The following is a 23,362-nucleotide window of genomic DNA, read 5'->3' as shown; positions in this document are numbered from 1 at the left end:
TCATTATCGTTGTTTACTTTACGTTTTAAATTAAGTTATATTTATTTTTAATATTTTACATTAGGTTTTAACTGCGATTAAAGTTTTAAAAATCGACAAACCGGTCATTAAACGGTAAAAACCCCCTTTTATAATAATAATACTACTTATAGATATTTTTATATTTTTACAATTATAAGCTAAAAATATAGCGTTAAGCTTGTTTAAAAGATCCCTGTGGAACGAACCGGACTTACTAAAAACTACACTACTGTATGATTAGGTACACTGCCTATAAGTGTTGTAGGAAGGTTTAGGTATATCCATTCTATAAATAAATAAATATCTTGTGTTATATTGTATCGTATTTAATAGTATTTCCTTGTAAAAATTAATACTATTTCATATACCCCTAGCATAACATCACTCAGCATCAAACATGGTCGCCATGTGGTCAGACTTATCCTATCCATGAGAGGATCTGTCTCGTAAAATGGGGAGGGCGCCGTGCAAATTAGCTTGATAAGACTAATGAATCAGACCCCCAGAAAGGATGATATCCTAAAAGATTAAAAATCAGCATTTAAGCTTGATATTACTCAATCCTTGAGATTGACCTTAAAGATTGAGACTTACAAACTCATGGAATTCGATGATATCTAAACTCGAGCTTGAACGAGAAAATATTTTGATCAAATTAAAACCGATTTGTCTTCTGAAAACCTATTTTCAATGCGTTCATTACCATTGAACGTAAAATCCTAGGAATTCACCTGGAATTCATTAGGTCGCCTGAACCAAATCGGGTGTCAACCGTAAGAACGGTGGTTGCATAGCATGGTCGAAGACAGGACCTTGTGCCAGACCGAAAAATTATAGGGTGATCTTTACTATTTCTCCTACAAAGGATAGTAATTGCATCCGACATGTTGTGGACCATGAACATCTGCATGTCATTAGACATTGCCTTAACAGTTGCTTGTTCAACGCTTTCCTTTACAACCGGACGGTAGTTTACCGAAAGATAATATACGAAACAAGTATACTGGATGTGTTGCTTTCCTAATACAAGGTTAGCAAGTGGGTGACACAAAATCACAAGTTTTGAGCTAAAAATTGAAAATATGAAACCCACAAAAACATTTTGCAAACACCGGTGAAGGGTTTTTCCGGAAAACTTATCTAGAGTAAAAGCTAGAATGAATTTTCAAAAGATCAAATGTTTTCATAAAGATCCAATTTCCTTAAAAGGATCTAAATTTTATAAGTCATATGGGACTGTAAACCACAATGTTACTATCATTGTTTATACCACTGTATCAAAATCACTGATGTATAAAGTGTGAGAATAAAAAAGTGATTCGAGTGACGTGTGATTTTATTTCAAGTTATGTATTGCTTGAGGAAAAGCAACATTCAAGTGTGGGAATATTTGATAGTGCTCTAAATGAACATATATTTCATAGCAATATCCTTCCAATATGTAAAGTTTTTAGTTGTAATTGTTCTATTTTTATGTAATAATCGTTTAAATAAATAAGTGCGAAGACGAAAGACAAAAATGACGATTTGAAGACGCAAATAACCAAAAAGCTCAAATGTACAACTTACAATCCAAGTGGTTCAATTTATTGATAAGAAACGTCTAAAAATGATAAGAGTACAAGTTGTGAAACGCAAAGTACAAGATATCTACGCGTACGAAAGGACGTTCGAAAATTCAGAACCGAGACATAAACCGAGCATCAACGCGAGAGTCAACGGTCCTAAAATTACAAGTCAACTATGCACAAGAATATAATATAATATATATATAATTAATATAAATTATATATATATATATATATATATATATATATTATATAATAATATGTCGACAAGCAAGAAAACAAAATAAAAGTGAGCTGGATCTGACGGCCATGCGATCGCATGGGAAATAGGCATAAAATCCATGCGAGTGCATGAGATTTGCACTAAAACCCCATGCACTCGCATGGGCATCAGAATCAGAAAATATGCCTATAAATACCAGGCTTCTGCTCGACGAAAAAACTACCCCATCCATTCTCAATTCTCTCTGTTAATATATATATATATATATATATATATATATATATATATATATATATATATATATATATATATATATATATATATATATATATATATATATATATATATATATATATATAATATAGTTTAGTTTTATATTAGTTAGTTTAGGTATTGTAAAGGTTATTTTACGGGTTTTAAAGTCGGAACTCTGTCTCTGTAACATTACGCGATTAATAATCACTGTAAGCTAAATTCTCCCTTTTTAATTATGTATCGTACTTAAATTATTATTATGCTTATTTGAGCCGAAGTAATCGTGATGTTGGGCTAAATATTAAGACGGGGTTATTGGGCTTTGGACCATAATTGGGGTTTGAACAAAAGACCAACACTTGTGGAAATTGGACTATGAGCTATTAATCGGTTTTATATTTAATTAGCTAAATGCTATCTTATTAATTTAATATAAAGGTTACAATTTGACGTATCTATGTATAACCACATACGCTTGACTGGGTACGGTGGGCGGGATATATATAAATACTAATAATTGTTCATTTGACCGGACACGGGGATGGATTAATAGTCAATGGACTCATTAAAACAGGGGTGGATTACATTCAAGGATAATTGGTGTAATTGTTAACAAAGTATTAATACCTTGGATTACACGCAGTCGATAACCTGGTGTAATCATTAACAAAGTATTAAGACCTTGTTACAGTTTAAGTCCCCAATTAGTTGAAATATTTGACTTCGGGTATAAGATTAATTTGGCGAAGACCCTCGCACTTTATAATTATGACCGATGGACTATTATGGACAAAACCAGATGGACATATCAAATAATCCAGGACAAAGAACAATTAACCCAGGGTAATAATTCAAAATCAAAACGTCAAACATCATGAGTACGAAAGTTTAAATAAGCATAATATATTTTATTTCATATTTCCTCGTACTTTTATTTATTGTTATTTTAATTATGGTTATTTATTTTATCGTTAGTTAAATATCGCCATTTACTTTACACTTCGCTTAAAATATAAAATCGACAAACCAGTCATTAAACGGTAAAACCCCCCTTTTATAATAATAATAATTGTAATATATATATTTATATTTTTTACAAATATAGTTATATAAAAATATAGTGTAAAATAAGCCGTCTCCCTGTGGAACGAACCGGACTTACTAAAAACTATACTACTCTACGATTAGGTACACTGCCTATAGTGTTGTAGCAAGGTTTAGGTATATCCCATCTGTAAATAAATTAAATTAAAACTTATGTAATTTGTATCGTATTCCGTAATAAAAATAATAGTATTTCGTACTACACCTCACACACATCAATCATGCACACTTATTAACTAATACAACCATAGATGCTTAAAAGGAAAGATAGTTATATCCAAAACGGACGTACATTAATAAAAATGTAAATAGTACAAATAATGTATCAAAGGATAGTCATAGTAAAGATGATAAAGGGGTGGGAGTAAAATCACTGCTGGTCTGGAGGATGAGAAGGGGTAGAGTATGATACGCTGGTGCGGGGCTGTCGTGGCGTCCTCAAATCTGAATGACCTTCATCTAGCATCTCCTCATCGGTGGCAAACCTTCGTGCCAATTCTGCAGTGTTGGTGCCAGAGGATACTGCGATGCGGAACTCATCTGATCGTGCTATCAATCTAGCGAGAGATGAGGTACTAATGTGTATCATTGGCCCTGTATGCCAACTCGCTCCTTCTTCTAAATCTCTTCCCCACGCACGTGACATATCCAAATCTTCAAATCCCTAGGTTACACCCTCAGTCATACCCTGACAAACCACCTGATCCCATGCTGACATCTGAGCACTGGTAAATGCGTCTCTATGCGTACTGGTGATAGATGGTCCAAAAATGCTAGTGACCTATCCATCAAGCCCTGTGCTCTGCTATGGAAATGATGTTGGTGGTGGAGAAGTAACAACTCTATGCGGGGAATAGTGATGCTGTGGAGGACCGGGAGGAAATGGAGGACGTTGATAACTTGTGCTAGTGTCTCTTGGGTCTCTATGAGCAACAATAAAAGTGTTGGTTAAGATTCCAATCATAATATTCAAAAGTTAATCACTTTGTTTTAATGATGACACAAAAGAGATAAGTGCTTAATCATATGTAAGACGACATGAGTTCATAAGCCTACACTATCTCTAGCAAAAGACCAATACATAAATAATTAATTTGGTAAATTTTCTATGCAGCTGAACCACGGTCGAATGTGGATCTAACCGTGGATGTCCTGTACTAACGGCTGCAATCCTTTTCAAATTTATGATGTGCGGTCAAGTACACGGTCGACCGCAGTTCGACTGCAGTTTTCTCTGTTACCAAAACCATCCACTTTAAGTTAGACCACTTTGAGACATCTATAATTTACACAAAAAAAAAAAAAATTAAACATACTTATAATAGTTGTCCTTTTTGATCTTAAAAGAGTTTTAAACCAAAAGATGTTAATTTCTACTAATCACACCTAATGACATCATAATGATATTTTAAGCTCAATTAAGGTTAAACACATAAGTGTTTTATTTTTCACTTGTTACAAAATATCACTCAAATACATACTAATGATGGTCGTTAAAAGTCCCAACAAAAGAGTTGCTCTCCCATAACTTTTATGTATCATTTTTATGTATGTGCAATTATGAACTAGTAAGTTGTGGATGTAATAATCTTCAAGTAAGCTCCAACTAGATTCAAACTAGTTCATTTGAAATGCAACAAGATTCCAAAGTACAATATACTTCCATTAGCGAAATGATAAGTAATTAAGAAAGGCTGATGAAGTTTTTGAAAGATAATGTTTTGTCAAAAGACAAAATTCTGCAATTACCCTATTAAGTAACCAATGACAAATGGTCAAAGCTTGAAGACTTTCTCCTTTTATGGACATGTCAACTTCTACACTTATGTCCAAAATAAAAAGGGTAATGGTGATGATTTTAGAGATAATTGACTTTTAGTTGCAGCTATTCAATAAGGGAAAATGAAAATTTTCAAAGGACAAAAACGGCTATAAAAATCAGATGTCAGAGGTACACTGTCGACCGTGAAGTGAGCCGTACAGCTTTCAGGCAGATTTCTATTTCCTATAAAAGCCAAGGCTTAGAGCATTTGAAGACTCACCTCTTGCACTCATATTTTCTTATACTTACTGATATCATTCTCATAATTCATTGTAATCTTTTAGAGTGATTCTAGCAAGAGTACTTGTAAGCTTAAGCTGTAAGTTTACTTGTAAACTATACTCTTAAAGGTATCTAGAAGGTAGTTGTGTTTTCACTAGGATAGTGCATTAGGATCTTGTGGTAAGAGCTTTAGGTGTTTGTGAAGTCTTCAAAGGAACGTAAGGGTTCACAAGTTGCGGCTCATCAAATTACTAGTGTTGTATTCGGACACTCCACCGAGTTTGGAGTATCATAATGAAGAAAAATCTCAATTCGTAGAATTCGGGAGTGGATTAAGGAAGATTAGTTAACATCTTCCCAAACCACTATCTCTTCCCTTATCTCTTTGATTACATATACACTTGCATATATTTTATATACGTATAGTTTGAGAACAAACATTTAAAATCACACAGTATATCAAGTTCAAGTTCAAGAAAACGTAAAGAAATTTTTAAAAATCGACTAAGTAACTATTCACCCCCTCTAGTTACTTACAGAAAGAATCTCTAACTCACAAGAGTGTCTCACATGTGATGATTTAAAACATGAAAACCTTGTTTTAATCAAAGCTAACAAACTACTTGAAAATAGAATTAAATTTTCAAAATATGACGGAAGTAGTAAAGTGCTAGAAAACATTTTAAATGTTCAAAAACCAAAGAATAACAGAAAGAATCTCTAACTCACAAGAGTGTCTCACATGTGATGATTTAAAACATGAAAACTTTGATTTAAACAAAGCTAACAAAGTACTTGAAAATAGAATTAAATTTTCAAAATATGATGGAAGTAGTAAAGCGCTAGAAAACATTTTAAATGTTCAAAAGCCAAAGAATAACAAACAAGGTTTAGGATATAAGGAGAATATTCTTAAAATAGAAACATCTAAACATAAACCAATCGTGTTTGTTAAATCTCAAGAAAAACCCAAAGTAGTAGAGAAACCAAAAGAAGAAAAATCAACAAAGGCCAACATGATTGATCAAGTTGAAACAAATAGGAAAGAAGTCAAGTCACTTGTGAAAAATCCTTTAAAAAATACGATTAATCAAAATACTAGGAGTAACAAGACCAAAACTAAAACACATCTCAAAAAGAACAATAATGTCAAAATTGTGAAAAGATGGGTTAGAGTAGGAATCTTTTATGCTAATCATCCCGAACCCAACAAACATTGGGTACCAAAGTTTTTAATTGATTAAATATAGGTTTGTCTCAATGGTGTTGTACAAAATGAAGATTGAATAATTGATAGCGGATGTACAACACACATGACGGGTAACAAAGAGTTCTTCACAAAGTATACTGAGCACAATGGAGGTGATGTAATCTTTGGTGGCGATGTAAAAGGAAAAATCATCGGTAAAGGTAAGATTACTAATCAAAAGATTACACTTGACAATGTGTTACACATTAAAAACCTAAGTTTAACTTGCTAAGTGTAGGAAGAATATGTGATAAAGGTTATAACATGACATTTACCAAAAACTCCTCACACATAATAAACGATGGTAAAAGTGTCATAAATGGAACTAGGAAGAAAGGCCTTTATACATGTAAACTAGATGACTTTAAACATGTAGATATTTGTCTAACCTCTATACATGATAATACTACTTTGTGGCATAGAAGACTAGGGCATGCTAATATGAAATTAATTCATAACATTTCGTCAAAAGACATAGTTAGAGACTTGCCTAAATTGAAATATGAAAGTCATTTTTGTGATGCATGTAAAGTAGGAAAACAAGTTCATACAAGTCATAAGCCTAAGAATTTTATCTTTACTAAAAGATGTCTAGAACTTTTACACATAGATTTATTTGGGCCATCAGCCGTTTAAAGTTATGGAGAAAATTTTTATACTTTAGTAATAGGAGATGACTTCTCAAGATATACATGGATACTATTTCTAAAGCGTAAAAATGAAGCGTGTGAAAGATTTATAATTTTTGCTACTAAAATACAAAACTTGCTTGGTTGTACTATAGTAACAATAAGAACGAATCATGCTAGAGAATTTGATAATGATGCTCAATTTGGAGTCTTTTGTGATTTAAATGGTATTTCTCATAATTTATCGGCTCCTCGCACACCTCAATCTAATGGGGTTGTTGAAAGGAAAAACCAAATTCTTCAAGAAATGAGTCGAACAATGTTAAATGAACAATCTATACCTCAAAAGTTTTGGAGTGAAGCTGTTGCTACCTCCACCTACATTCAAAATAGAGTCTTAATTAGGCCATCAATAGATAAAACACTCTATGAAGTCTTAAATGGTAGAAAACCAACCGTAAGTCATCTAAGAGTATTCGGATGCAAATGTTTTATCTTAAACAAAAAGGAATATCTTACAAAGTTTGAACCCAAAGCTTACGAGGGAGTGTTCTTAGGATATTTGTTAGAAAGTAAAGCATATTGGGTTCTAAATAAATACACCAATGTCATAGAAGAATCCCTAGATGTCACATTCAATGAAACTCCTCCTCCACCTAAGACTAAACCTTTAGAAGATGATGATGTGATAGAACAAGATGCTATGGAAATAATGCCAACTCAAATTGAGTCCAATGAAATAAATGAGGATGGATCCCATTCAAAACTAAGTAAGGATAACTTAGCATCCTCAATTGATCTTAAACATGTTAGGGATCATCCCATAGAACAAGTCATAGGAGATATCAATACTAGAACCAGTAGGTCTCAAGCATTTAACCTAATTGCCAACTATGCTTTCATCTCCCAAATAGAACCCAAAAATATTAAGGAAGTCCTATTAGATGAAAGTTGGGTAGAAGCAATGCAAGAGGAATTAAATCAATTCCAAAGGAGTGATGTATGGGATTTGGTTCCTATACCTAGTGAGAGCAATATCATAGGTACCAAATGGGTATATAGAAACAAACTAGATGAAGATGGCAATGTAGTTAAAAACAAAGCTAGACTAGTTGCACAAGGATATAGCCAACAAGAGGGAATTGATTATGATGAAACATTTGCCCCCGTCGCTAGGCTAGAATCTATAAGAATACTTCTTGCATATGCATGTGCAAATAACTTAAAACTTTATCAAATGGATGTTAAAAGTGCTTTTCTAAATGGTGTCATTAATGAAGAAGTATATGTGTCACAACCTTCTGGTTTTGAAGATTTCGAAAAACCATATCATGTTTTTAAACTTAAAAAGGCTCTTTATGGACTTAAAAAATCACCTAGAGCATGGTATGAAAGACTTAGAACCTTTTTAATAAATCACGGTTGTGAGATGGGAAAAATTGATAACACACTCTTTATTAAAAGGCATGAAAAGGATTTAGTTCTAGTCCAAATATATGTTGATGATATTGTATTTGGTTCTACTAACGAATCTCTTAGCAATGTGTTTTTGATAATGCTAAAAACGAACATATATTTCATAGCATTATTCCTCAAGAAAGACAAGCTTTTAGTTGCAATTGTTCTATTTACAAGAGATATTCGTTTAAATAATAAAAGGTGAAGACAAAAGGCAGATTCGACAAATTGAAGACAAAAAGGTTCAAAGAGCTAAAAAGTACAAGATACAACTAAAAAGGTTCAAAATATTGATGAGGAACGTCTCAAAATGACAAGAGTACAAGTTACAAGACGCAAAGTACGCGATATAAAATAATACGCGAAGACGTCCGAAAATCCGGAACCGGGACCTGAGCCAAGAAGAAACGCCCGACGCAACAGACCAAAAATATCTAGTCTACTATGCACAAGAATATAATATAATATATATATAATTATATATAATTATATATTATATATATTATTATTATTATATTACGTCGGCAAGAAGAAAACAAATCCATTTGGCTGGATCCAGGGTGGCCATGCGACTCGCATGGCCAGAAGCACAAATCCATGCGAGTCGCATGGAGTGAGATTGCTGGTCAGGTCCTATATAAAGCCAGTTTTGTGCCGAGTTTTAATCATCTTTTTTCTCTTCCTCTTCATACGTAAATATATTTATATTTATAATTTATATTTTAATTTTAATTATAATTCTAATAATAAGGGTATGTTAGCGAATGTTGTAAGGGTGTAAGTCGAAATTCTGTCCGTGTAACGCTACGCTATTTTTAATCATTATAAGTTATGTTCAACCTTTTTACATTAATGTCTCGTAGCTAAGTTATTATTATGCTTATTTAAAACGAAGTAATCATGATGTTGGGCTAATTACTAAAATTGGGTAATTGGGCTTTGTACCATAATTAGGGTTTGGACAAAAGAACGACACTTGTGGAAATTAGACTATGGGCTATTAATGGGCTTTATATTTGTTTAACTAAATGAAAGTTTGTTAATGTTAATATAAAGATTTACAATTGGGCGTCCCTATAAATTACCATATACACTCGATCGGACACGATGGGCGGGGTATTTATATGTACGAATAATCGTTCATTTAACCGGACACGGGAATGGATTAATAGCCACTAGAATAATTAAAACAGGGGTGAAATTACATTCAAGGGTAATTGGTGTAATTGTTAACAAAGTAGTAAAACCTTGGTTTACACGCAGTCGATAACCTGGTGTATTCATTAAACAAAGTATTAAAACCTTGTTACAATTCGAATCCCCAATTAGTTGGAATATTTAACTTCGGGTATAATAATAATTTGTCAAGGACACTTGCAATTTATATTTATGACTGATGGACTGTTATGGACAAAAACCAGACGGACATATTGAATAATCCAGGACAAAGGACAATTAACCCAAGGGCATAAAACTAAAATCAACACGTCAAACATCATGATTACGGAAGTTTAAATAAGCATAATTCTTTTATTTCATATTTAATTCCCTTTATTTTATATTTAATTGCACTTCTAATTATCGCACTTTTATTTATTGTTATTTAATCGCACTTTTAATTATCGTACTTTTTAATTATCGCAATTTTATTTTATCGCACTTTTATTATTCGCAATCTCATTATCGTTATTTACTTTACGCTTTAATTTAAGTCTTGTATTTATTTTATATTTTACATTAGGTTTTAACTGCGACTAAAGTCTTAAAATCGACAAACCGGTCATTAAACGGTAAAAACCCCCCTTTATAATAATAATATTACTTCTATATATATTTGTATTTTTATAAAAGTAAACTAATATAGCGTTGAGCTTTGTTTAAAGATTTCCCTGTGGAACGAACCGGACTTACTAAAAACTACACTACTGTACGATTAGGTACACTGCCTATAAGTGTTGTAGCAAGGTTTAAGTATATCCTTTCTATAAATAAATAAATATCTTGTGTAAAATTGTATCGTATTTAATAGTGTTTTCCTAGTAAAATAATAACTATTTTATATACACCTCGCGAAACATCAGTTTTCTAAGTTAATGCATGATGAGTTTGAAATGAGCATGATGGGTGAACTCAAGTTCTTTCTCGGACTTCAAATCAAACAACTAGAAGATGGAACGTTCATCAATCAACAAAAGTACATTCATGAAATGATCAAAAACTTTGGAATGGAGAACTCAAAACCAATGGCGACTCCTATGGTAACAAATGTGAAGCTTACTCTAGAAGGAGAAGGAGAACCGGTCAATAGCACTAAATATAGAGGAATGATTGGATCCCTTCTATATTTAACGGCAAGTCGGCCCGATATCATGTTTAGTGTGTGCTTGTGTGCAAGATTTCAAGAAAATCCAAAAACATCACACGTTGAGGCCGTCAAAAGGATCTTTAGATACTTAAAGGGAACAATGCATCTTGGGCTATGGTATCCAAAGTTCACTAGGGATGATATTATGTGCTTTTCGGATTCCGATTAAGGAGGGTCAATGATTGATAGAAAGAGCACAAGTGGAGTGTGCGCATTTGTGGGTCTTTGCTTAACATCATGGTTCTTAAAGAAGCAAACGTCTGTTGCATTGTCTACCACTGAAGTCGAATATGTAGCTATGGGAAGAGCATGTGCACAAGTGTTATGGATGAAGCAAACCTTCCTTGATTACGGTATCATCTCATCCGAAATACCCATATGATGTGATAACAAAAGTACTATAGACCTATCTAAAAATCAAATATTACACTCTAGGACTAAACACATAGATATTAGGCACCTTCGTGACCACGTCCAAAATGGTAATAGTGTGATAGACAAGGTAGAATCTGCTGAAAACATAGCTGACATATTCACTAAGCCTCTTAAAAAGGAGACCTTTAACTTGCTTAGGAAATGGTTGGGAATGATGGAACATACTACGTAAAATCTGCTGCAGATCATGCACGGTCAAACTACGGTCGACTGTGTTGTCAACCGCATGGCGTCTGATGATTTTCTTTGTCTTTTATGTACTCTCTTTAATATCCAAACAACTTTTTCACCAAGCACATCTCTTCTTTAAACTCCAACCACTGGATCTCTAGATTTTCTTTTGTCCTTTTTTCAAGTACCCTTCAAAAGTGGTCCTAACTCTTTCAATTTTCTTCAAGGTAAGAATCTAAAAACTTATTTTAATTTTGCCTATACTTGTTTAAGTATGTAAGAGTCCTTCCAAACTAATAGGAACACTTGTTTTCTTGCATGAATTTCTTAATTATATGAGTAAAAATTGTTATGAAAAGCATTACTTATCAAATGTGCCATAATAGTGGTTTCTTACATAGAATCTCATATATGTTTTAAGGTTTTAAACCCACTCATGCACACACATATGTTTGAACAAATCATTATGATACTAGTAAATCTCATGACTAGTATCTATTCTTGACAAACATAAAGCAAAATAATGAAACTTGTCTAAATTTTCAAAAAGAAATGGCACAATTTACTTTCAAAATTTTGTTTTCAAAATGAGTCTAGACAAGGACTAATCTACACATGTTTAGCATATAGTTTTTCAAAATTATATAATAAACTTGAATATTTTGCTAAAAATGTGGCTTTTCTAGGAAATGACCAACACGAGAAATCAACGTATTACAAACAATAGGCAACACATAGAAACTAGAACACTTCATGAAGAGCGTGTTGTTCATCATACCGAATTTCCCGAACTAACTCAACTTTTCACTCAAACCAATTGCTTCTCATTCCTTGAGTTTGATGAAGTCATTTATCCAACGTTGATTAGAGAATTTTATGCTCATCTTGATGTTTCAAATCCCGACCAAGTTGCATTTCGACTTTTCAATTCACCATACACTTGGTCTCTTGAACAATTTGCAACCATGATGGCCATCCCTTCCAATGGGCGTTCCTTCTATACTCCTTCTACCGATCTAAGATCACCTAACCCCATAAATCTCGCTTATCTCATGACTCAATGAATGGGTTATCTTCGAGAGCTAGGAAATCGCCCTCTCCTATACTCAAACCACCTTAATCGACTTTTCCGATTTGTTGGTGGCATTAATCCTTCTCAAATTTCTCAACCCGTGTCCACAATTCCTCTGACCTATTGGGTAGCCCATCCGGTCATCATTATCTCTTCCGACAATGAAGGCTCAACTATCTCCGATGCGTTTAGCACCAACGACATTTATCATTGAACTATTAATGTTGGTTAAGATTAGGTTTAAGGGCGGGTAGATACAACACTTGTCCTAGAAATTAAAACTTGTTATGTACTAATTCGTGTCATGTACTTGCTATGCTTATTATGTTTGTTGCTCTTTTACTTTCAATTTTGGTTCAAGGGGGAGCCATACTATTGATAAACATGAACAACTGCTAAGCTTGTACGTTTTATGGGGGAGCATTACTCTAGGGCGCGCTTAGTTCCAGGGGGAGCTAACCTTTTTGCTTAGATAAAAGGGGGAGAAAGTGTATGGTAAGTGATGTTAACACTTATGTCGGCTTACATAGTTAAAACACTTACTCATATGTTTGTCATCATCAAAAAGGGGGAGAATGTTGGTTAAGATTCCAATCATAATATTCAAAAGTTAATCACTTTGTTTTGATGATGACACAAAAGAGATAAGTGCTTAATCATATGTAAGACGACATGAGTTCATAAGCCTACACTATCTATAGAAAAAGACCAATACATAAATAATTAATTTGGTAAATTTGCTATGCAGCTGAACCACGGTCGACCGCGGATCTGACCGTGGATGTCCTATACCAATGGCTGCAATCCTTTTCAAATTTATGATGTGCGGTCAAGTACACGGTCGACCGCAGTTCGACCACAGTTTTCTCTGTTATCAAAATTATCCACTTTTAAGTTAGACCACTTTGAGGCATCTATAATTTACAAAACCTTTTTAAACATACTTATAATAGTTGTCCTTTTTGATCTCAAAAGAGTTTTGAACCAAAAGATGTTAATTTCTACTAATCACACCTAATGACATCTTAATGACATTTTAAGCTCAATTAAGGTTAAACACATAAGTGTTTTATTTTTCACTTGTTACAAAATGTCACTCAAATACATACTAATGATGGTCATTAAAAGTCCCAACAAAAGAGTTGATCTCCCATAACTTTTATGTATCATTTTTATGTATGTGCAATTATGAACTAGTAAGTTGTGGATGTAATTATCTTCAAGTAAGCTCCAACTAGATTCAAACTAGTTCATTTGAAATGAAACGAGATTCCAAAGTACAATATACTTCCATTAGCAAAATGACTAGTAATTAAGAAAGGTTGATGAAGTTTTTGGAAGATAATGTTTTATCAAGAGACAAAATTCTGCAATTACCCTATTAAGTAATCAATGACATATCCATCAAGCCCTGTGCTCTGCTATGGAAATGATGTTGGTGGTGGAGAAGTAACAACTCTATGCGGGGAATAGTGATGCTGTGGAGGACCGGGAGGAAATGGAGGACGTTGATAACTTGTGCTAGTGTCTCTTGGGTCTCTATGAGCAACAATAAAAGTGTTGGTTAAGATTCCAATCATAATATTCAAAAGTTAATCACTTTGTTTTAATGATGACACAAAAGAGATAAGTGCTTAATCATATGTAAGACGACATGAGTTCATAAGCCTACACTATCTCTAGCAAAAGACCAATACATAAATAATTAATTTGGTAAATTTTCTATGCAGCTGAACCACGGTCGAATGTGGATCTGACCGTGGATGTCCTGTACTAACGGCTGCAATCCTTTTCAAATTTATGATGTGCGGTCAAGTACACGGTCGACCGCAGTTCGACTGCAGTTTTCTCTGTTACCAAAATCATCCACTTTAAGTTAGACCACTTTGAGACATCTATAATTTACACACAAAAAAAAAAAAAAAAATTAAACATACTTATAATAGTTGTCCTTTTTGATCTTAAAAGAGTTTTGAACCAAAAGATGTTAATTTCTACTAATCACACCTAATGACATCATAATGATATTTTAAGCTCAATTAAGGTTAAACACATAAGTGTTTTATTTTTCACTTGTTACAAAATATCACTCAAATACATACTAATGATGGTCGTTAAAAGTCCCAACAAAAGAGTTGCTCTCCCATAACTTTTATGTATCATTTTTATGTATGTGCAATTATGAACTAGTAAGTTGTGGATGTAATAATCTTCAAGTAAGCTCCAACTAGATTCAAACTAGTTCATTTGAAATGCAACAAGATTCCAAAGTACAATATACTTCCATTAGCGAAATGATAAGTAATTAAGAAAGGCTGATGAAGTTTTTGAAAGATAATGTTTTGTCAAAAGACAAAATTCTGCAATTACCCTATTAAGTAACCAATGACAAATGGTCAAAGCTTGAAGACTTTCTCCTTTTATGGACATGTCAACTTCTACACTTATGTCCAAAACAAAAAGGGTAATGGGGATGATTTTAGAGATAATTGACTTTTAGTTGCAGCTATTCAATAAGGGAAAATGACATTTTTTAAAGGACAAAAACGGCAATAAAAATTAGATGCCAGAGGTACACAATTGAACCACGGTCGACCGTACAGTGAGCCATACAGCTTCCAGGCAGATTTCTCTTTCCTATAAAATCCAAGGCTTGGAGCATTTGAAGACACACCTCTTGCACTCATATTTTCTTATACTTACTGATATCATTCTCATAATTCATTGTAATCTTTTAGAGTGATTCTAGCAAGAGTACTTGTAAGCTTAATTTGTAAGTTTACTTGTAAACTATCTACTTAAAGGGATCTAGAAGGTAGTTGTGTTTTCACTAGGATAGTGCATTAGGATCTTGTGGTAAGAGCTTTAGGTATTTGTGAAGTTTTCAAAGGGACGTAAGGGTTCACAAGTTGCGGCTTATCAAAGTACTAGTGTTGTATTCGGACACTCCACCGAGTTTGTGGTAAGAGCTTTCGGTATTTGTGAAGTCTTCAAATGGACGTAAGAGTTCACAAGTTGAGGCTTATAAAAGTACTAGTATTGTATTCGGACACTCCACCGAGTTTGGAGTATCATAGTGAAGAAAAATCTTAATTCATAGAATTGGGGAGTGGATTAAGGAAGATTAGTTAACATCTTCCCGAACCACTATATATCATTGTGTTTGTTCACTCTTCCCTTATCTCTTTGATTACATATACACTTGCATATATTTTATATACGTATAGTTTGAGAATAAACATTTCAAATCACACTATATCAAGTTCAAGTTCAAGTAAACGTAAAGAAATTTTTAAAAATTGACTAAGTAACTATTCACCCCCTAGTTACTTACAGAAAGGATGTGACCAAGGATATGGTGGGATGTTGAAGTGCTTACCCGCATGATGTGTAAAGTGCTGAAGATTCTGGAGCATTGCTGACTCAGCAAACCACCTCTCTGGCCCAGGCATGTCACCCATGTGATAATGATAAGGATCGTAATATTGTGGTACCGCATGGTGCACAGGTGAGTGTCTCTGTGCACCTCCATTAGTGGGATCACCATGTAATGTGGGGATCATCCTCATCCCTTTGTTCTTGAGAACCCTGATCTCGCCTCCTACCACCTCTAGTCCTAAGATCGGGCCTAAATATCTCATATCTGATCTCTACATTGGGTATAGTCCGGTCGACTGAACCCTCAACCCATGGATTAGCTAGAACTATCAATCTCCTATCTTGTATCCGAATCAACTGCCAGTTGTGCAGTAACTTATAACCAATCTCCTCTGACTTGAACTCAATCATATAACCCAAAGCTGATGTATCCCCCAAAATATGCATCCGTTTAAGCAACTTAGTGACAACAGCTCCTAGAAGGGGCTCAACCGTAGGCAATGAGGTTTTCTCAATAGTAAGTGCCTGAGCCAGAAGGTATTCAACTTGCATGTTCTGATTTTGGAACATGGAGTGCATAAGCTGCCTATCAGAGATCATGACATTCCCACTATGTTGGGTCTTCGGGTGAATCGGTTTTGCCAGAAGGTGATGCAGAATGCGGTGTACCTGGTTGTTAAATCGCGAGGCCTTTTTCCCGGACCTCCAAGCTGCTGGATCACTCGTATATGTTTGCCAGAATGCATGGTGATCGAAAGCCGTATTCAGAGAAGTGTACCTTGTTTGAATATTGGGCGTTCCAAGTGAGCACTCATGTATAATCCTAAATAAAGAGTAAACCGTGCGAGAGTGAGGTGGAAGGTGATGTTCTAATGTCTAAAATGGATACAGTTACAAGTGTTATACTTCTCAGAGTCGATGTCTGATTCAAACTCCCATGTGGCCATAAACTACGGGAGATGAACATGTGAGTGGTTTAGTCCTCCCTGGATGATCCAAACTGATGTAAAAAAAAAAAAATGTAAGTCATCTATAAACATTTCTTAATATTTTTTGCTTTCTAATTAGCAATCAACGGTATAACTTTTCTTAGTTACAATCAAAGAATTAACTGATGGCCAAAAAAAAAAAAAAAAGATGTAAGTCATCTATAAACATTTCACGATATTTTTTGCTTCCTAATTGACTACGGCCCTTGTGCCTTCAAATTCTTCAAGTCTTGGGTTAATATTGAAGGTTTTAATATGCTAGTTAAAGATACTATTGACTCTCATGATTATTTGGAACATGTGGAATTCCATGACAAGTGTAAGTTATTGAAGAATACTATTAAACCTTGGGTTCACAGTAAACGGGCTAATGTGCAAAATAGATCTAAATTGGTAGCCGAGAGATTGGGTGTAATTGAAGATAAAATCGATGACCAGTCTGTTACAGTAGCTGAAATGGAAGAAAGGGTTGGATTATTGGCTGAATTATCAGCCTTCCAAGATAACGAAGAAAGTGATATTGTCCAAAAATCAAAGGTCAAATGGGACGTGGAAGGCGATGAAAACACAAATTTTTTTCATGGTTTGTTAAAACAACGACGAAGCAAACAAGCAATTCTAGGTTTGTCATTGAACGGAGTTTGGATTACGGATCCTATGGTAGTCAACAATGCCTTCAAAGAATATTACCGCTCGAAATTTAATCGTGTCCAACTTGGTGGAACCTTTCCAAACTTCAGCCCTGAAGTTCGCTTATCAGCACAGGATAATGAGTCCCTTGAAAAAGTGGTGTCGGAAAGTGAAGTTCGTGCGGCGGTGTGGAATTGTGGTTGTGATAAGTCTCCGGGCCCGGACGGTTTTACATTTTTTTTCATCAAAAAATATTGGGACCTACTAAAAAAAAATTTGGTGATGTCGATTAAAAAGGCTTTCGTTGAGTTCCGTTTGCCTAAAAGTGCGTCCTCAGCTTTTATTACGTTAATTCCTAAAGTGAATAACTCTTCTTGTATTAAAGATTATAGGCCGATTTCGTTTATTGGTGTTCAATACAAAATCATCTCTAAAATTTTAGCCAATCGTCTAGCTCATGTGATTGATAAAATTATTAGCAAGGAACAGTCCGCGTTTATTAAAGGTAGACAAATCCTTGATGGTCCGTGGATTGTTAGCGAGTTAATAAGTTGGTATAAATCAAAGAAACGGGAGGTAATGATTTTTAAAGTTGATTTTGAAAATGCATACGACTCGGTAAGTTGGGAGTTTTTGGACCATATGTTAATTACTTTGGGGTTCGATAATACTTGGCGAGGGTGGATCCGTATGTGACTATCTTCTGCATGAACTTCAGTTCTAGTAAATGGTAGCCCAACAGGCGAATTTCATTTACATCGTGGTCTTCGTCAGGGGGATCCGTTGAGTCCATATTTATTCCTTTTGATAATGGAAGGGTTACATTTATGCTTGAAAGAGAAGGTCGAAGCGGGTGGTATTTTTGGGGCTACTGTTGGTATTTCGGGCTCTAAGATCTTACATTTATTTTATGCGGATGATGCGGTTATTTTGTCTGATTGGAACAGGGATAGTCTTTTAAATTCTCTTCAAGTGTTGAATGATTTTTACAATTTTTCGGGCTTAAAGATTAATGTGGCGAAATTACATTTGTTTGGTTTGGGAGTTCAAAACTCGGTCGTTGATGAATATGTGTTCGAACTTGGGTGTTCCAAAGGTACGTTCCCATTCAATTATTTAGGACTACCTGTGGGCTCCAATATGAAGAGAATTTCGTCTTGGAATCCGTTTAAAGATGGGCTTGTTAAAAAACTTTCGGGGTGGAAAGCAAACTTACTTTCTATTGGGGGTCGCTTAACTCTTGTGAAGGCGGTTTTGGGTAGCGTCGGTATTTATTATTTGTCGCTTTTCAAATGTCCGGAACTCGTTCTAAATGAGTTTGAGAAATTAAGAGCTCAATTTTTTTGGGGTAGTTCAAATGATTCGAAAAGATTCATTGGGTGCGTTGGGATTTAGCTTTAGCCTCTCGTGAAAAAGGAGGACTTGATAGCGGGAGTTTACGTTCCTTAAACTTCGGTCTTATTTTCAAATGGATTTGGTGATTCGTATCCAACCCAAATAAGTTATGGTCCACTGTGATTAAATCCATCTATGGTGATTCAATGGCTCTTAACCCATCGATAAAGGGTGCTGGAATATGGCCAGCAATAATTTCGGCATTTTTTCAGTCTAAGTATTCAGGTATGCTTCCTTCGGATGTCTTACGCATGAAGATTGGCAATGGCTCAAACGTTCGTTTTTGGAAAGATATATGGTTAGGTGACGGGGCATTAAAAGACAAGTTCGGACGTTTATTCCATTTAAAAATAAACGCTAATTGTTCAATTGTTGATAGATGTTGTAATGGCGTGTGGACGTGGAATTGGAACCGATCAGATATTGGTGCTCGTAATTCATTAGCTCTTCATGAGTTATGTATGAAAGTCCGCAACACTGTTTTGGGAGAAGGAAATGATTCATGGGTCTGAAGTCTTGCGGATAATGATGGCTATTCGGTAAGTAAAACTAGGAGACATATTGATGATTTTGTCTTACCGTCATCCAATTTGTACACCATGTGGATCAAACAACTACCAAGAAAAGTAAACATTTTTATTTGGAGATTGGCTTTAGATAGGCTTCCAACTCGTCTCAACTTATCCCGTCGTTGTTTGGAAATTGAGGCGATGGGTTGCGTGTCTTGTAATCATGCCATTGAGTCAGTTCATCATATCATGTTTTAATGTGATGTGGCATGCGAGCTATGGAGAAGGATTCGTATATGGACTGGCGTTCTATTACCTCATTTTACAGAATGGTCAGATTGGATAGCTTGGTTCGAAGATTGGCGCGACTCTGAAGACATCAAGTCCAGATTGTATGTCATTATTGCTTCTAAAGTTTGGCACATTTGGAGGTTCAGGAATAGTCTTCTATTTCATTAGTGGCCGTTAAAACGCTGTATCTTTTTTGATTCTATTTGTCTTTTCTCTTTTAATTGGTTAAAAAGTAGAGGTAATAAAGTTGTAAATTGGAACGTTTGGCGCATTAAGCCGTTGTAATTTTTCCCGGGTCTCTCCTAGCTCCTTGCTAGGTTAGCCCATTGGTTTTTAATATATTGTGGCTGTTCAAAAAAAAAAAAAAAAAAATCAACGGTATAACTTTTCTTAGTTACAATCAAAGAATTACTACTTGTATACGTAATTATAAAACTTCAAATCTGATACACCTATTAAAATTACTACAAGTTGCTTATAACACAGGGTACAACTATGGACAAAATGGTCGATGATAACAATCACTAGTTTTACGTTAGCGTTCAGTGTGTAGTAGGACGTACAAATTGAGAGTCAATGAGTTTTGGTCGTTTGTGACCAAGTACTCTCATTACAAATTATTAGGATCTGCTCAATGTATTATCATTGGATCATTTGATATATATATATATATATATATATATATATATATATATATATATATATATATATATATATATATATATATATATATATATATATATATATATATATATATATATATATATATATATATATATATATATATATATATATATATATATATATTTGAAAAAAAAAAACAATCACTAGTTTTTTCTAATGACATGCAGTGATAAATATTTTATAAAAAAGAAATCTAAACTATGGCGAATTTAAATCAAAATCAGTATTATTTCATATTATATTTAGGGTATGTTTATTATTAACTTACTAGGTTGATGTGATTTGAACGCTTATTTAGTAAGCATTCGACTTGTTTAGTTGAGCATTAATCATTGAGCTGTATCGGTTATCCCTAAATGTTGTATACTCTCATCTAGCCATTATATTGGCCTATTGACCAAAACTCCCATTTTACCAATGAACTATAACGACTCGCCCTCAAAATTTTTTTTTTTTTGTCAAAATGCCCTCGCGACTTGGTCATGCGACCTTGCGATCGCCGGGTCGCAAGGTGGTCTTGCAACTGGCCGCAACCAAGAACGGTCGAAAAATCTCAAATGTCGATAACTTTTATTCCGTAGCTTGTATTAAGCACCGTATTTTTGATAGCGTGCAATTTTTAGAGAGATATACGTTTTTTCTATTAAAATCTTAGTCCCAATTTGTTTTTAAAAAATGACCGTATATTGTGAACTGCGATTTATGTACAAAGGTATGATCTTCGAGTTGTGTCACGTAGTTAAAATTGATTAGTAATAATGGTGGAGAATTTAACGAATCACAAATTAGAATCTTCTATAGAAACTTATGAGTGGTTAAAGTGTATCTAAAAATCAAAATCAATGGAAAACTGCAAAATTAAAGGTTTTAGAATTTTGAATTTTTTCAGAGAAACCGTCTTCAGCGGTTTGCCAACTGATATATCTCGAAAAAATACACGATTTCAAAAAAATGGTGGGTAAATAAGCGCTACGGGTCAAAAGATATGACGTTTCAAAGTTTACAAACTTATTACAAAAATTGAACCAACTCGCAAGGTCCAAGTCGCAAAGCTCACAAGGAACCTTGCGTCTTGCGAGGACATTTTGACACAAAACATTTTCAGAACGAATCGTGATAATTCGTTTGAAAAATTGACGCTTTAGTCAATAGCCCCATTATGCTACCATTCATACCCTTTTTCTCATTTGAACAACCTCCATTCTTCTTGAGAAAAAAAAATATATCATTTATTTTCTCACATATTTCATAAGCCACCGTAAATTGTTGTGGTTCTAGCAGAATTTTCACATAATCAACGGTTGTCGTCACATCGTTCGTCACTCATGTATGTACCATTGTCCCCTACTCTCGTGCTTATCATCGGTACAAGTGGTTTTTTTGTGGTTTGGTTAAAGAAATTGATGAAACTGTTGTTTGTTGTGGTTTATGTGCCAAACATAGCCTATGTGTTTTAGAGTTTATTATATTTGTTAATTTTACCTTGATGTTGTGAAGAAGAAAGTAAAGCAGATTAGGATCGTATGTTATGTAAACTGGGATTTGGTGTGGTATGGAGAAATTGGATCTCAATGTGTCTTACGTGTTCACGAACATCGGTATTGGTTAACGGAAGTCCGACTAGAGAATTTGATCTTAAAAGCAGTCTTCGTCAAGGTGATCCTTTAAGTCCTTTTCTTTTCCTAATAATTATGCAAGGACTTCACTTGGATATTAAAAAGGCGGTTGAATTGAATGTTATTAAAGGAGTTAATGTTGGTGTTGATAATATTAACATCTCACATCTCTTTTATGCCGATGATGCTTTGATTGTTTCTGAATGGGATCGTGATGAGATGGATAACATTAAAAGAATATTTAATATCTTTTTTCTTGCGTCTGGGTTGAAGATAAACATTTCTAAATCAAATGTCTATGGTATAAATGTAAGTGATCAGGAAATGACCGATATGGCAAACCACTCAGGATGTTCACCGGGAACTTTCCCTTTTACTTACTTAGGTCTTCTAGTGGGCTTCAACATGAACTTGATTAAAAACTAGAAACCTTTGATTGACAAATTCAAAAAAAGATTATCTCTATGGCAAAGCAAACTGTTATCTTTTGGTGGGCGATTAATGTTATTAAATTTGTTCTCGGAAGTATTGGTATCTATTTCTCAGTTTTCAAATGTCCTAAGAATGTGATCCATGTGTTGGAAGGCCTGCGAAGAGCATTTTTTTGGGGAAGTGATGATGAGTCAAAGAAAATATCATGGATAAGGTAGGATTCAATCCTTGCTTCCTTAGATAAAGGTGGTTTGGGAATTGGGAGTTTGGAAGCTTTCAATTTAGCTTTAATGTTTAAGTGGATTTGGAGATTTCATACACAATAAAATCACTTATGGAGGAAAGTAATTGCTTCTGTCTACGGAAATAGGGCTGCATTGGATAATACTCTGGGTTTTAAAAATGGGATCTGGATTAATTTGATTAAGTCATGCAATACAGCCCAACAGACAAATCAGATCCCTTCTAATCCAATTATTTGTAATGTCAAAGATGGCTCATCTATCATGTTTTGGGAGGATAAATGGTTAAATGGGGAAGTTTTAAAAAATCAATTCAACAGGTTATATCATATCGCTGGTGACAAGTTTTGTACACTAAAAGATAAATTTGTTGACGGCAACTGGAAATGGATATGGAATCGAGACTGTATTGGTGGTAGAAATGAGGAATACTTAAATAATCTGGTGAATTTACTATTAGGATTTACGACCGAACAATAAGGGTAATTCCCAAAGATTACCCAACCCACTATAGACAAATGAAGACAAAAAACTAGAAAATTAAGAACACAATGATTTAACGTTGTTATATGTAATCAATGGTTGATTACTTTAATCCACGG

The 23,362-nt window shown here is 34.2% G+C and overlaps 1 protein-coding gene across 1 annotated transcript; it reads left to right on the top strand.

Annotated features, from left to right (window-relative positions):
- The first annotated feature begins 22,041 nt into the window (after window positions 1-22,041).
- Window positions 22,042-22,512, top strand: LOC139848922 (uncharacterized mitochondrial protein AtMg01250-like). Its single transcript, XM_071838603.1, has one exon. It carries the CDS (start codon window positions 22,042-22,044, stop codon window positions 22,510-22,512), a length of 471 nt encoding a protein of 156 aa, XP_071694704.1.
- Window positions 22,513-23,362: the final 850 nt, after the last annotated feature.

The sequence above is a fragment of the Rutidosis leptorrhynchoides genome, chromosome 5, assembly GCF_046630445.1.
Source record: "Rutidosis leptorrhynchoides isolate AG116_Rl617_1_P2 chromosome 5, CSIRO_AGI_Rlap_v1, whole genome shotgun sequence".
Lineage (NCBI taxonomy): Eukaryota > Viridiplantae > Streptophyta > Magnoliopsida > Asterales > Asteraceae > Rutidosis > Rutidosis leptorrhynchoides.
Note: the sequence above shows the minus strand (reverse complement) of the source record. Positions and strands in the feature narration are given on the sequence as shown.